Source organism: Choloepus didactylus, chromosome 2, assembly GCF_015220235.1.
Source record: "Choloepus didactylus isolate mChoDid1 chromosome 2, mChoDid1.pri, whole genome shotgun sequence".
Classification (NCBI taxonomy): Eukaryota; Metazoa; Chordata; class Mammalia; order Pilosa; family Megalonychidae; genus Choloepus; species Choloepus didactylus.
Window position 1 is genome coordinate 241,943,738 of NC_051308.1, and position 17,177 is coordinate 241,960,914.

The window sequence follows — 17,177 nt, forward strand, 5'->3', positions numbered from 1 at the left end:
GACACTATTATGGCCTTAGAACTGTAAATTTGCAACCTAGTAAATCGCCTTTATAAAAGCCAATCTGTTCCTGGTATTGTGCATAACAGCAGCTTTAGCAAACCTAAACACAATACCTTAGCCTTCTTTTGCCTTGACTTTTCATGACTTCTAAAATGTCAACCCAGATAAAGCCAATTACCAACTTGGTTCATACCTAAGCCAAATAGCCAAACACCCGGAGAAAGTAAGCATGACAGGGTAGATTAACTCTACCGTAAACCATTGGCACCAATTTCGGAAGGACCATACAAATGGCCCAGCAGTGGGTCTCCAGTCCGGGTGCCAGTTCACCCCCAGCTCTCGCCATTCCCCACTTTCCCATGCCCTCCCTCCCTCTCCCTTCTATTTTATAAGGAAAGTCATCATCTTCCTGCTACCAAACATACAAAATCACTTCTATGTACACCTCCTACTCTCCTGCCTTCTGAAACAACATAGAAATCATCCACCGCAAGGCTAATCCCTTCACAGTTGCTATGGAGTCTTAGATTAGCAGATTAGTCCTGTGCCAGTTAGAAACTGTTTTGTACCCCCAAAAGCCATGCTCTTTTAATCCAATCTTGTCAGTACAGACTTATTGTGGGTGGGATCTTTTGATGAGACTGTTTCCATGGAGATGTGACCCACCCAACTGTAGATGGGACCTTTTGATTAGATTATTTCCATGGAGATAGGACCCTGCCCATTCAGGTGGTCTCAATTAGTTTACTGGAGTCCTTAAGGAGAGCTCAGGGAGAGACAGCGAGCTCAGAGCTGACACAGACCCAGACGCTTGCAGATGCAGACAGGAAAACATCTGAAGAGGCTAAGCTAAGAGATAAAGCCCAGAGTTTGCCCTGGAGAAGCTAAGTGAGAACTCAGAGACACTTAGAGAGAAAACACCCAAAGACATTTTGGAGACAGCCACTGAAACCAGAACCAGGAGAGAAGCTTAGAGACGAAATCTAGAGTTTGCCTCAGAGAAGCTAAGAGAGGATCCCCAGATGCTTAGAGAGAAACACCCTGGGAGAAACAAGCAAGGATGCACAGGAGCTGAGTGAGAGAAGCTGAGACAGAAGCCCAGAGACATTTTGGAGAAAGCAACAGAAACCAGAAGCTAAACTTGGGAGAGAAGCCCAGCACACTCCAGCCAAGTGCCCATGCGACAGATGAACCCCAGATGCCATCGGCCTTTCTTCAGAGAAGGTATTGTCCTGTTGATGTCTTGGGACGTTTACATGGCCTTAGAACTGTAAATCTGTGAGCTAATAGACCCCATTGTACAAGTCAATCTATTTCTGGTATTCTGCATTCCAGCAGCTTCATTTAACCAGAACAAGTCCTTTACTAGCTTGCATCTGATCTTGTCTTCTAGATTCTTCCCATCTACTTTTAAACAATGAAAAAACAAACAAAAATACCTTCTTAATTACATTTAAAAAGGTGAACATGTAGAAAACATAAATGATGATTATCCTTATTTAAAAAATCTCTTCAAATGACAGTTAACTGTTTAAATAAAAAATAATAAAAATGTATTGCCAGGTTCATAATATACGTTGATGTAAAATGTAAGACAAAAATAGTCCAAAGTTGTTGCTGATGTCACAAACCTCAGGACTGATGGTTTGATATGTCGAGCCCTCTATCACGGGACTTGCCCTTATGAAGCTTGTCACTGAAAAGGAAAGACTAAACCTGTTATAATTGTGCATAAGAGTCTCCCCCTGAGTACCTCGTTGTTGCTCAGATGTGGCCCTCGCTCTCTAGCTAAGCCAACTGGGCAGGTGAACTCACTGCCCTCCCAGCTACATGGGACCTGACTCCCAGGGGTGTAAATCTCCCTGGCAATGTGGAATATGACTCCCGGGGAGGAATCTAGACCTGGCTTCATGGGATGGAGAATATCTTCTTGACCGAAAGGAGGATGCGAAATGAAATAGAGTTTCACTGGCTGAGAGATTTCAAACGGAGTTGAGAGGTCACTCTGGTGGACATTCTCATGCACTACACAGATAACCCTTTCTAGATTCTAATGTATTGGAATAGCTAGAAGTAAATACCTGAAACTATCAAACTCCAACCCAGTAGCCTTGACTCTTGAAGATGATTGTATAACAATGTAGTTTACAAGGGGTGACAGTGTGATTGTGAAACTTTGTGGATTGCACTCCTTTTATCCAGTGTATGGATGGATGAGTAGAAAAACGGGGACAAAAACTAAATGAAAAATAGGGTGGGATGGGGGCAATGATTTGGGTGTTCTTTTTTACTTTTATTTTTTATTCTTATTCTGATTTTTTCTGATATAAGGAAAATGTTCAAAAATAGATTGGGGTGATGAATGCGTAACTATATGATGGTAATGTGAACCGTTTATTGTATATCATGGATGACTATACGGTATGTGAAGATATCTCAATAAAACTGAACATAATTTAAAAAAAAAGTCCAAAAAAAAAGAAGGTAGAAATGGCAGTACTGTTTTTTTCTTCCTTGCTACAGTTTCAATTTGCATTTTTCATATTATGAGTAAGGGTAAATACATTTTTATAGCTTTTGGATCAGATCATATTTCCTTTGAAAAAATTATTTTTTCCACTTTTTATTTTGAAATACTTACAAACTTATAGGACAAAGTAATACAACCCCATAAGAAAACTCCAACATACCCTTAAACTCCTCCCAGATACCCAGATCTACCAATTTTAACACTCTGCCACATGTAACCTATCATTCTATCTATCCATCTATCGCTACCCATTTATATATCTGTCAGTCCATTTTCTAAACACTTGAATGTACGTTATATACACATCATGCTCCTTGAACACTTAATACTGCCGTGTACATTTTCTAAGAATGAGGATGGTCGCTTATGTAACCACTTTATGTGCCAGTTTTCAAATTCATGAAATTTAACATTGATATAAAGCTTACAGTCTATATTCCAATTTTTTCATATGTCCCTATAATGTCTTTTGAACATTTTCTTCTCCCTTGCTAGATCCCATCCAGGATCATGTATTGCATTTAATTGTCATTGTGATCTCTTCAATTGCTCTTTTTTTTAATTGTGGGAACATATGTGCAACATAAACTTTCCCATGTCAACCACTCCCAAGTATACCATCCAGTGGGATTAATCACACTCACAACACTGCACCACCCCCATTACTAACACTTTCCCGTCCCCCCATACAGAAACCCTGCACCCATAATGCATTAACTCCCTTTTTCCCAACACCCACCCCACCACCACCCACGGCAACCTGTACACTACTTTTGGTCTGAGTTTACATATTCTCCAATATTTTCTTTGTATTACAATGGGGCTTAAATTTAGCATCCTAAATCTGTAACAATTTCATTGGCTCTGATACCAACTTAACTTCAATAGTATACCAAAAACTATGTTCCCACACCCCTCTGACCCCCACCTTTATGTGGTTCTTGTCATAAATTACATGTGTATAAATGAGTCTAAAGCCACTGACTTACTACATTATGCATTTGCATTTTCAATCCTGGAGGAAGTACAAAGTGGAGTTACAAACCAAAAATACAGTAGTACTGGCATTTATGTTTACCCATGTCATTACTCTCACTGGAGGGTTTTATTTCTTCATGTGGCTTCAGTCTATTGTCTACTACCTTCTCTTTCCAATCTGCAGAACTCTCTTTAGCATCTCTTGTAGGTCTGGTCTAGTAGGGACAAACGCCCCTAGCTTTTGTTCATCTGGAAATGTCTTTATCCCTCCCTAATTTTTGAAAGACAGTTTTGCCAGGTATAGAATTCTTGGCTGGCACTTGTTTGCTTGCAGCACTTGGAATATGTCATCCCACTGCCTGCTTGCCTTCATGGTTTCTGATGAGAAATTGGCACTTCATCTTATTGAGGCCGCCTTGCACAACACAGTGCTTCTTCCTTGCAGCTTTCAGAATTCTCTATCCTTTGGCATCCAACAGTTTGATTATAACATGATGCGGTGTGGGTCTATCTGGGTTTATCCTGTTTGGAGTTCAGTGAGCACATTAAGAGATTTATCTTCATGTCCTCGTTAAATTAGGGAAGTTTTCAGCCATTATTTATTTGAATATTCTCTCTGCCCCTTTCTCTCTTCTCCATCTGGGACCCCCACAATGAGTATATTGCTACAACTGATCGTTTCCCACAGGTTCTTCAGGTTTTGTTCACTTTTCTTCATTTTTTCTTCTTTCTGCCCCTCAGACTGAATGATGTCAATAGTCTTATTTCTGAGTTCCCTGATTTTTCCTTCTGCCAGCTCCAATCTGCTGTTGAGCCCTTCTAGGAAATTTTTAATTTCTGTCACTGTGGTCTTCAGCTCTATTTGGTTCTTTTTCATAATTTCCGTTTCTCTATTGATAGTCTCTTTGTGCTCATCTATTCTTTTCCCGATTTCCTTTAGTTCTTTGTCCACATTTTCTTTTAGGTCATTGAGCAATTTAAGACCATTTTTAAAAAGTCTTTGTCTGGAATGTCCCATGTCTCGTCTTCCTCATTGATGGGTTCTAATGTGCTGATCTTCTTTTTCTGGGCAGTCACATCCTGTTTCTTTGTATGTTCTGTAATCTCTTGTTGAAACCTGGACATTTTGGTATTTTAGTGCGCTATTACTGGAATTGAGACTCTGAGCATCTGACTACAAGTGTCACAAAGAACTTTTTGGAATGATGGAAATGTTATATATTGTGATTGTGGCAGTAGTTACATCACTATATGCATTTGTAAGAACTCCTGTTTCGTAGAACTAAAGTTGATGAATTCTATTTATGTAAATCATACCCCAATAAAGCTAACAGAAAGAGAAGAGAAAAAAACAAAAAACAACTTCTGTATCAGTGCCAAAGTCAGGTCACCCATTTTACAGCTACCCCCTGGCAGCAAAGTTTGAAGAGTCAGTCACCTGCTCCATTACCTGATGCTGCAGAACCAGTTCCACTTGGGGAGTCCTTGTGAAGGCAAGGGTGGCCCTGCCTCCCACCAGCACCTGTGACATACTGCTAGAAAGTAAGGACACAAGTAAAGACAATTTTAACATCTCCAAGTATCTTAGCAGAACTAAAAATCTACATTAAACAGAGTAAAAATTTACATCTACAACTGAGAAGCAAACGATGCCCAGCCTGAACCCAGGAGGGTGGTCAAGCTTCCGCTGTAGGTAACAGTAAAGATATGACTGTTTACTGAGCACCTAGTATGAACCAGGCACTGTAGAGGTGTGTGGTTTAACTTCTTGTCATTCATCTAGCAAATACATGTTGAATATTGTCAATGTCCTAAGCGCTGTCCCAAACATGAGATACAACTGTGAACAAAACAGAGTGCCAGCTACCTTGGAGCTTACGTTGCAGTGGAGAGAGGAGAGAAGTACTACACAAATATTACTTTGTTTCATCTCCAGAATAAGCTATGAAGTATTAATCTTCTCAATCTTCAATTGAGGAAACAAAGGCAAAGAAAGGTTGAACCACTGGTCTAAGTCAACCCCCCTAACAAGTGAAGAGCTAGTACTTGAACCCATGTCTTATTCCTGGTTTTTCTCACTGTAATTCACTGCCTCACATTAGATTTTTAAGAAAGTGCGCTAATACCAGGCTTTCAAAATTGAGCACATTTTCTTGATGTGGCTCATCAGACTGTGAGCATCTGTCACCTTATATGTTGAGGGGAAGACTGAAGAAAAGCTTTGTAGAACTACTCATACTCTTCTTGTATTCTGTAACTAAGTCTAGAAATTTCATATTTCAAAGTTTAACCTAATTAATAAATTTGAGAATGTCTTTTTAGGTAAAGGAATGAAAAGTTAAAGGAAACTTACCCAAAGATACTCATTTTTGGCGATCACATGTATAACCGTAAAACTGTAACTGCCTGTCTCTTCTAAGTAATCCCAAAAGGTGGGTCCTACCCCTTTCTATAAGTAACCCCAATAGGTGGATTCTACCCCTTTCATATATACCCGTTGTCTTACAACTATCTTAAAAACAAAAGTCTCTAAATTCATATTTAATCTAATCAATACGGATTGTTCAGGTCTTCTCAGACCTTAACCACAATTCTAAGTAAGCAAATATATGCTACAGACAATGAACGTATTAACAAGTTTAATATCTGGATATTTAATTTCAAAAAAAATTTAAAAAACCAAGGTCACATAGAAAACATGAAAGCTAGCACTCCGGGAAAACCCGAAGAAATCAGGACATGATATATTTCATGCCTGCTTTTTAAACTTGGGCAGGTAGCTAGCTGTAGCCCGTGTTCAAAGAAGGCAAAGCCACGGTCCCAGACAGACAGCAGTAACCCAGGCCACCCACTCAGCTTCCGTGTTCAGCCCCAACATGAGAATCTTAATTCTAGTAAGAGGACCCAGATTTACTTTCTCACTTGTGCTCAAAGTTTGCATCACTTACATACTCAGCTTCTGGGCAAATGTCCCTTTTCATCTGAACTGGAGATTCAGAAGATCTGGGAATTTCTTCCTGAAGCAAGTTTAATTGCAGTGGTGAGCTGCTCCGTGAGTTAATAAATGGGTGCGCTTCACTTTGAGACTCCCATTTTTCCTCAACTCTCTGTTGGTGGATTCCTGAGGGCAGTGGCTCTAGGTCTGGAGTCACTGATGATACTGAGGGTGGCATTTCAGAAGAGTCGGTTGCTCCCAAGAATGGACATGGAGAGGATGAGGATGATTGTAGAGGACAGGTGGGGAATTCGTGCAGGAAAATGGTCATAAACATGTTCATGTAAGGAGAAGGAAAAGCTGGGAGAGACTGCAAGCTGCTGGGGAGCGGTGGTGCAGGGGAGAACCCCAGGACAGCTGCCGGGGCTGCACATTCTCTCTCCAGGGGAGCCACAGCTGGGAGGGGGAAAGCTGGCACTGGGCCAGGGGTCAGACTGGGGACCATCGCCGCAGAAGGGAGGCGCAGGCCACAGGCAGGCGGAGAGGAGTCAGTGGAGGGGCTCCAGGCCTGCACCTGCCGAACCACTTTCCTGGAGTGAGGATGGACACTATCCTGAGAGCTACTGCTGTCCAATGGCACTGGCAGCTTCTTGCGTTTGTGCCTCCCTTTCTTGCCACCAGTGGATCTGGTCTGCTTGGAAGGAGAATCTCCTGGAAGGACAATGATGGAAGCATATTATGGAAAATGAAATCCATACAAGAAGAGGATACCACTGTGAACAAACTGCAAAGGGGTAGGTACTTTGCCTGTAGGACAGGTCAACTGAAGGAGGGCAAAACACAGCTCACAGAGATGAGCAAGATTCTGGGTGCAAAGTTAAAAGTTCCTTGCCATGAAATCAACTTACTTCAGCATCTCTCAATCAGTTTCTTACAATCAAGTCTTTTGTTCTCCACTCCAGATTTCCCAGTACTTATATATGATTTGTAAAACTGAAAGCTAAGTAAATAAATGAAACGTTATTTCTTAAAAATGCAACTGCCTTGAACATATGAATGTTTACCTTTGCTTCTGCTTTCTTGCTGTAAATAGGAGCTGTAGGGTGACAACAGGATCTTTTCTCGGAATTTATCAACATAATTTCTTTCTTCCTTCTGCGTGTGGGCTGACAGAACAGCTTTTGTGAGACCTACTTGTTTAAATTCTTCAGAGGTTGGAGATGCTGTCTGGGTATTGAGAGCCCACAGTTCACACGCTGGGGTGGCATCCTCGACCACAGTCAGTTCTGCGAGGGGGAAGAGACAGATTTAATTTTAATTCCCATCGATTATTTATTTACTTCTACTAGTATAAATGTCCCTCAATTTTTGCAAACATATGACGAAACCGGAATATAAAGAAAATTCATCAGCCTACCATATAGTTTTTAAAACTGTTTGCCCTTCCTTATGCTCCTTTTACACATGTATACATTTAGCAAACTTGTAATAATTAGTGCATACACATTTATTTACATATAGCTTTTATTGTAAACATTTTTCCATTTCCATGAATTCTTCAAAACGTTCCCTTTTTTACCTCTGAATTTAATTTTTTGAATAGGTAATATACTCACATTTCAAATATCAACAAGTATTAAAAAAGTATTCAGAGATATTCCAGTCAACCAAGACGGCAGTGTAAGAAGTTCCAGGGTGCTGTCTCCCAGAGAATCCTTGAACAACTGGCAAAAACTGGCACGGCCAGTTTCCTCAAACTCCAGAAAACAGGTAAATGGCTGTAGTAACTGGGCAAGTGCCAATCAAGAAAGCAGGGCCTATGAAACAGCAGGAGACGCTCGTGGGGGTCCCTGACCCTGTTCCAGAGGGGGCGCGGCAACCCTCAGGCGCATCCTGGAGTGCCTGTGTGTCAGCACCATCTATTCCCCTGGAGGCCCCAAAGACTGAACCAGGAAACTTGTCTTGGGTTCACCCTCCCAGAATTTGTCCTGAAGGCAGAGAAGCAGCTTGCAGACAGCGAATGCGGTGTAAGATACAATTAAACTGAAGCAGCTCACAGACAGCTAATGCAGTGAGGGATACAATTAGGACGAAGCAGCCTGAGGACAAGGATGACCTGCATTAAGTCACACAATAGAGCACTCTGGATGAAGTGAAAGTTTATTTCAAACCTAGCAGACCTAGATATCTGAATGCCCTTAAATTATAAATGGGGGAATCCCTAAGGCCCGGAGCAAACAAAAGCCCAGGTAAAGACACAAGTTCCAAGGCTCCAGAGTTTCACTGTGGAAAGGCTCAAATAACACAGAGAGGAAGGACCCTGTACTTCGCATTCACCTTTGGCTGATCTTGATATGAGGGCAAAGCTGTGAAGGAAACCACCAGCTAAAGCAGAGCGAGTTTACAAAGACCGTGAAAGGTCCTTACTGCTTTGGTTTATTTTTGTTAGCTTCCAGCACTTAAGGAAATCTCTGTCATATCACTAGCTGGATACAAACTTAAGAAACAGCTCACGGACTAAATCCAAGTGTAAACACTTTAAAATATTAAAATGTACAGTGTACAATAAAAGATTTTAAGTCAAACAAAATAATAGGAAATGATGGCCCATCCAAAGGAACAAGATAAAAATCCAGCAACCATCAATGAGGAAGACCAGACTTTGAACATAACTGGACAAAGACACTTAATAAATGATAACAAGAAGAAATAACTAAAGGATAAAAGGAAAATAATGAATGAACACCATGAGAATCATTCTGACACTCTCAAAAGGAACCAAACAGAAATACCGGAGCTGAAGACTACAGTAACAGAAAGAAAAAACTCCCTAGAGGATTTCAACAGCAGACTGGAGGTGACAGAAGAAAGAATCAGTAATCTTGAAGACAAGACAATTGAAATGATCCAGGCTGAGGAGCAGAAAGAAAAAAAGAGAAATTGAACAAAGCCTTAGAGACCCATGGGATATATCCACCAAGAGAACTAATATATGATTATGGGAGTTCTAGAAGGAGAAGAAAAAGAAAAAAGGACAAAAGGATTGTTCAAAGAAATAACGGCAGAAGTCTTCCCAAATTCAATGAAATATGTGAATATGATATTCAAGAAGCCCAACGAACTCCAAATAGGATATCACCAGGAGAACCATACCTAGACACAGAGTAATCAAACTGTCCAATGCCTAGGACAATGAGAGAATTCTGAAAGATGCAAGAGAAAAGTAATGAGTTATAGCCAAGGGGATGCCACTAAGATTAAGTGTCCATTTCTCATCAGAAACCATGGAGGCAAAAAGGCAGTAGGATGAAATATTTACAGTTCTGAAAGAAAACAACCGAGAATTTTATAGCTGGTGAGACTTTCTTTCAAAAGTGAGGGAGAGATTATGGCATTCCCAGATAAACAAAAGCTGAGGGAGTTCATCACCACTAGAGTGGCCCTGAAAGCAATGCTAAAGGAAAGAATTTTTCAGACTGAAAGGAAAGGACACTAGGCAGTGGATCAAAGCAGCATAAAGGAATAGAGACCTCTGGTAAAGTTAACTATATGGGTAATTATAAATGCCAGTACTATTATATTGAATTTTTTGGTATATTAACTCCACTTCTTACTTCTTTCAGGTTCTAAAGTGCAAATGCATGAAAAGTAATAAGAAATCTATTGTTTTGGACATAGACTGCATATAAAGGTATAATTTATAACAAGTACAGCAAAAAGGGGGGCAGGATAGAGGGATATAGGAAAAGTGCATGTGTATGGTAATAAAGTTAAGTTGGTATCAAATCAAACGTGATTGTTACAGATTTAGGATGTTAAATTTCAGCCCAATGGTAACCACAAAGAAAACATATGAAAAACATATACTGAAAGAAACAAGATTATTTCCTTTCCTGGCAGCTTTTAAAATAGCAAATTTGTGTCTGGCCACTGTTTCTCACAGTTGCATTTGCAACTAAAAAAAAAAAAAAAAGGATTTTCTTTTGAATTAGAAACTGGACCAGATAAACAGTGTTTGAATGGCTGTTGTATATCATGGTGTAGTTTTTCTGGTATGTAATAAACACACTGCAGCAAAAAAAAAAAAACAAGAAGGGACTCAAAATGGCATAATACAAAAAGTCAAATAAATTGAAATTACACATTAATGGATAAAACAGAGGGTCAAAAAAAGTCTTAGACTTACAAAGACCAAATAGCAAAATGGCAGAAGAAAATCCTGCATTATGAGTAGGTACTTTAAATGTTAATTGAATAAACTCTCCAGTCAAAAGGCAGAGATTGATAGAATAGCTAAAAAAGTATGACACAACTATATGCTATTTACAAGAGACTCGCCTCAAATTCAAAAACGTAAGCAGGCTGAAAGCGAAAGAATGGGAAAAAATATGCCATGAAAGTAGTAACCAAAAGAGAGCTGGGGTAGCTATACTAATATCAGATAAGAGACTTTCAGTCAAAAACTGTTACGAGGGACAAATGAGGTCACTACACACAAATAAAGGGGTCAATTCAACAAGAAGACATAGTGATTATAAATATATACACACTTATGTCAGAGCCTGAAAATATATGATGCAAAAATTGGCATATTTGAAGTAAGAAATAGACAGTTCTACATCAATGGTAGGAGACTTTAATATACCACTCCTAATAACAAACAGAACATCTAGACAGAAGATCAATAATGAAAGAGAACACTTGAATGATACTATAAACCAACTAGACCTAAAAACACATACAGAACACTTCACCCAACACTAGAAGAATACACAGTCTTCTCTAGTGCACACGGATCATTCTCTAGGAGAGATTATATGTAAGGTCACAAAACAAGTCTCGATAAATTAAAAAGTAATAGAATCATACAGTGTATCTTCTCTGACCACAGTGGAAAGAAGCTAGAAATCAATTAACAGATGGATAACTACAAAATTCACAAATCTGTGGAAATTATAGAATGCACTCAAACAACCAATGGGGCGAAGAGAAATCAGGAATTATCTTGAGGTGAATGAAAATGAAAACACAACATGCCAAAACTTAAGGGATGAAGCAAAGGCAGTACTGAGAGAAATTTATAGCTTTAACTGCTTATACTGAAAAAGAAGAAAGATCTCAAATCAGAGACCCAACCTCACAACTAGGATATCTAGAAAGAGAAGAGCAAACTAAACTAACTCCAAAGTGACTAGAAGGAAGGAAATAACAAAGATTAGAGGGAGAAAAATGAAACAGAGAAAAAATAGAATAAACAAAACCAAAAGCTGTTTCTTCAAAAAGATCAATAACTTGACAAACCTTCAGCTAGACAGACAATGAAAAAAAGAGAGAACACAACTAAATCAGAAATTGAAGGGGGTGACAGTACTAACGACCCCACAGAAAGAAAAAGGATTATAAGAGGATACTATGAACAACTGTTTGCCATTCATAAGTGAATTCTACCAAACATTCCAAGAAGAATACATACCAATTCTGCTTAAACTCTTCCAAAAAACTGAAGAGGGAACACTCCCTAACTTAATCTATCAGGTCAACATCTCCCTAATACCAAAGCCAGTTAAAGATATCACAAGAAGAGAAAATTACAAAACAATTTATCTAATGAACACAGATACAAAAATCCTCAACAAAATACTTGAAAATTGAATCCAACAAACAGCAAAAGAATTATACACCATGATCAAGTGTGATTTATTCCAGGTCACAAGGGTGGTTCAACATAAGAAAATAGATTAATGTAACAGAGTATTTTAATAGAATGAAGGAAAAAATGCACAATTATCTCAGTTGACGAAGAAAACACATTTTGACAAAATCCAGCACCCGTTTATAATAAAAACACTAGAAAACTAAGAATAGAGAAGACTTCCTGAACATGATAAAGGGTGTGTATGAAAAACCCACAACTAACATCATTTTCAACATTAAAGACTGTAAGCTTTCCCCCTAAGATTAGAACAAGACAAGGATGCCTATTGTTACCACTATTATTAGACATACTGGAAGTTCTAGCTAGAGCAATTAGGCAAGAGAGAAAAATAAAAGACATACAAATTGGAAAGGAAGCAGATGAAATGATCCTATATACAGAAAACTCTGAAAAACCACAACAAAGCTACTGGAACTAATAAACTCAGGATACACGACTAACATGCAAAACGCTGTACTGTTTCTATACACTAGTAATGAGCTATCCAAGGAGGAAATCAAGAAAAATTCCATTTACAATAACAACTAAAAGAATTAAATAACTGGGAATAAACTTAATAAAGAACATATATTCAGAAAACCACAAAACATTGCAAAAGGAAATCAAAGACCTAATTAAACGAAAAGACATTCCATTTTCATGGACTAGAAGACTAAATATGATGTCAGTCTACCCAAAGCGATTTACAGATTCCACAATAAAAAATTTGATTGCTGATCAAAATTTCAATAGCCTTCTTTCTAGAAATGAAAAAGCCAATCATGAAATTTGTATGGAAGTGTTAGGGACCCCAAATAGCCAGAGACACCTTGAAAAAAAACAAAATTGGAGGACTCACACATCCCAATCTTATAACTTATTTCAAAGTCACAGTAATCAAAACAGCATGGTATTGGCACAAGGACAGACATATAGACTGATGGAATCAAATTGAAAGTTCTGAAATCAACACTCATGTTTATGGCCAACAGATTTTCTTTTTTAACAAAAAAATGTATGACACTGTTCTAGTTTGCTAATGCTGCCAGAAAGCAAAACACCAGAAATGGATTAGCTTTTATAAAAGGGGGTTTATTTGGTTACACAGTTACAGTCTTAAGGCCATAAAGTGTCCAAGGTAACACATCAGCAATCGGGTACCTTCACTGGAGGATGGCCAATGGCGTCCAGAAAACATCTGTTAGCTGGGAAGGCACGTGGCTGGTGTCTGCTCCAAGTTCTGGTTTCAAAATGGCTTTCTCCCAGGACGTTCGTCTCCAGGCTGCAGTTCCTCAAAAATGTCACTCTTAGTTGCACTTGGGGTATTTGTCCTCTCTTAGTTTCTCCGGAGCAAGAGTCTGCTTTCAACGGCCGTCTTCATAATGTCTCTCATCTGCGGCTCCTGTGCTTTCTTCAAAGTGTCCCTCTTGGCTGTAGCTCCTCTTCAAAGTGTTACGCTCAGCTGCACTGAGTTCCTTCTGTTTGTCAGCTCATTTATATGGCTCTGCTGATTAAGGCCCACCCTAAATGGGTGGGGCCACGCATCCATGGAAATATCTCATCAGAGTTATCACCTACAGTTGGGTGGGGCGCATTTCCAAGCAAACAACCTAATCCAAACGTTCCAACTTGATCCCCACTAATATGTCTGCCCCACAAGATTACATCAAAGAATATGGCTTTTTCTGGGGGACATAATACATTCAAACCAGCACAGACACTATCTAATCAGAATGCTTGTTTTTAAGGTTAACTGAAGTTTAAAAATGTCTTGTTTTCCAATAAAGCTAACATCCAAAATCGTTAAGTTCAATATTGAATTTCTAACAAAAATGGGCTTAAATAGTCTTATCTGATATTTGAATCAGATACTTGTATAGACAGTATACAATGACATCTATTCTTTTTATCAAAACATACTCTCCCCATCAGATATAGAACTCGAAGAGCAACTGCATTATTTTAATTCCTTCTTGTGTCCTAGTACAAGATTTCAGTTTCTAGGATTCACACACACAGAACTGCTCACATAAATTTAGAGTATTTTTCCTTGCTCATGTCTAAGAGTCTCTTTAACAAATTCTATATTCAAAATTTTTTCCTTTTGAAATAAGATATGTAATATCCTGAGTTATATATGCAACTTATAAATTCTTTAAAAAATTTATTTTAAAAAATACCATGGACTAATAAATATCCATATCACAGGGTCTCGCTATTCACCTACTTCTTAAAGCAACATTCAAGTATATTTGTGCTTTGTTTACATTACTTTAGAACATATTTTCTGCTTTCAATAAAACTGCACATCTACAAAGATTTCTCAAATATTTAATAAATGGGGCAAAACAGTCATTATGAAAATATAAACTGCTACTAGAGCTTTTTCATCTTTACTTCATTTTTTAATGCATTTCCTGTCAATCATGTAATTTCCCATTCTTTCTGGAGGTTGACAAATTTTTATCTCTGTAACCTAATCACTGCTGCCTTCTCGGTTTGGCAAAATACATGCAGCTTCTCTGAAAATACAGTATGCACTGCGCCTCTCACCACAGCAGCGGAATCGTGTCCCCTGCGCCTCTCACCACGGCAGCGGAATCATGTCCCCTGCGCCTCTCACCACGGCAGCGGAATCGTGTCCCCTGCGCCTCTCACCACGGCAGCGGAATCGTGTCCCCTGAGCCTCTCACCAGAGCAGCGGAATCGTGTACCCTGCGCCTCTCACCACGGCAGCGGAATCGTGTCCCGAGCCTCTCACCAGAGCAGCGGAATCGTGTCCCCTGCGCCTCTCACCACGGCAGCGGAATCGTGTCCCCTGCGCCTCTCACCACGGCAGCAGAATCGTGTCCCCTGCGCGTATCCCTGTAGCAGTGGGATCTGATCAGGTTGGTACTCCTCATTTCCAGTTACCTAAACTGCAGGACCACCTTAAGGAATTTATTAGATTCTGCAGCTCTTCTTTACTCATTTCAACAGAACATGGTTTGACTTCACCATTTTCTTTTACATCTAGAGAGGTTTCAAAGGGGCATTTGTAATGCAGCAATCCTGTCACTGGAAAGAGCAAGCTTTAACTGCCAATCAACATCCTGCAGCTGTGCAGAGAAAATATCAACTACCTCTCCTAACAGAGCCTGCTTGATTTCACCTTTCCTACTTTTCAAGCATTTCATGATAGCTTCTTAACGAAATGAATTCAACTGATTCAACTGCTGAGATATCTCATCAGATAAATTTTTACCAACTTTGAAAACTTTGGCAATATCTTCCAAAACATGCATCCATTCTGTTGACTCCCAAACACTGTGATAATCCTGATAGAGAGAATAAGCCTGGCCACAAATGCCGTAAATTATTTTGTGAAGAAGCTGCAGGCCTAGCTTGGCCAACAGCTTCTGTAGCTGCCACAGGGGCGTCCCCTCTTCCAGCTCCAACCTAGGGCGAGGCTGGTCAACTGACATTTGAACATGGTTAAAAGGAGAAATTTTAGGTTGTACATATTTTACTAGAATAAAATTTTAAAAAATAAAAAAGCAAGACTCTACAACACAGTGAACACAATTGTAAAGGATGGACTATAGTTAAGAGTACAATTATGAAAATGTTCTCACATGAATTGTAACAAACGTGCCACACTAATGCAACATCTTAACAATAAGGTGGTGTTCTCGTTTGCTAATGCTGCCAGATTGCAAAACATCAGAAATGGATTGGCTTTTATAAAAGGGGGTTTATTTGGTTACAAAGTTACAGTCTTAAGTCCATAAAGTGTCCAACGTAAGGCATCAACAATTGGGTACCTTCACTGGAGGATGCCTAATGGCCTCTGGAAAACCTCTGTTAGCTGGGAAGGCACGTTGGCTGGTGTCTGCTCCAGTTCTGGTTTCAAAATGGCCTTCTCCCAGGATGTTCCTCTCTAGGCCGCAGCTCCTGCTTAAAATGTCATCTCAGTTGCTCTTGGGGTGTTTGTCCTGTCTTAGCTTCTCCAGAGCAAAATCTACTTTGAAAGGCCATGCCCAAAATATCTGTGTAAACTACAGCTCCTCTCTCAGCTCCTGTGCATTCTTCAGTGTCCCTCTTGGCTGTAGCAAGCTCGCTCCTTGTGTCTGAGCTTACATAGTGCTCCAGTAAACTATATAAGGCCCATGCTGAATGGGCGGGGCCACACCTCCATGGAAATTATCCAACCAGAGTTATCACAGTTGGGTGGGGTGCATTTCCAGGGAAACAACCTAATCCAAATGTTCCAACTTAATCCCCACTAATATGTCTGCCCCCACAAGACTGCATCAAAGAATATGGCTTTCTCTGGGGGACATAATACATTCAAACTGGCACAGGTGGTATATGGGAACTCTGCAATTTAGTCATGATTTTTCTGTAAATCTACAACTTCTCTAAAAAAAACAGGTGTTCAGTAAATTCTCCCCCATTCCTGTCCATCACCTAATTTTTATTCACCCCCCCATGAGAAAACCATTCTTTTTATTTTCTTATACATTCTTCCAGTTTCTTTATGCTTATGTAAACAATTGTGAATACAGATTTTTTTCCCTACCATTTTACCCAATAGGCAAATGATCTATTCACAAGTTTGCATCTTTTTTTTTCATTTAATGATATCCTCTGAAGAACTTTATCAATACATAAATAGTGGTCTCATTTCTTTTATATTGCATAGGAGTCCATTTTACGTATATACATGATTTATTAAAGCAGGCACCTGTGGACGGACTGAGTTTTTCTTAATTTTTCAGTTATCATAAACATTGCTGTATGTTTCATAATTACTTTTAATAAAAAACATCAATTTGACTTGTATTATTTTTTCCCATTTAATTTACTCCTTAATACTCATATACATTCCTCCAAGGACAAAATATTCTATGGTGGGAATTGTACATCCACCCAGGTGGTCTGGGTGGGTGGGCTCTGACCAGCCTAAACCGACGCTGCAGACAGAGGGCTTCTGTTCTGGCTAAAGGAAGTCAGGGAGCCCGGGTGACTCTTCCTGCCCAAAACAACCATGAAAC

At 39.4% G+C, this 17,177-nt stretch overlaps 1 protein-coding gene and 1 pseudogene across 1 annotated transcript in view; both read right to left on the minus strand.

The window, feature by feature from the left end:
- Positions 1–17,177, minus strand: part of PER3 (period circadian regulator 3) — a 70,863-nt gene that overhangs the window by 6,486 nt on the left and 47,200 nt on the right. The window contains 3 exon segments of the mRNA XM_037828621.1: positions 4,950–5,046; positions 6,460–7,157; positions 7,511–7,715. Coding sequence (XP_037684549.1) covers positions 4,950–5,046; positions 6,460–7,157; positions 7,511–7,715 — 1,000 coding nt within the window.
- LOC119528019 lies at positions 13,740–15,723 on the minus strand (annotated as a pseudogene).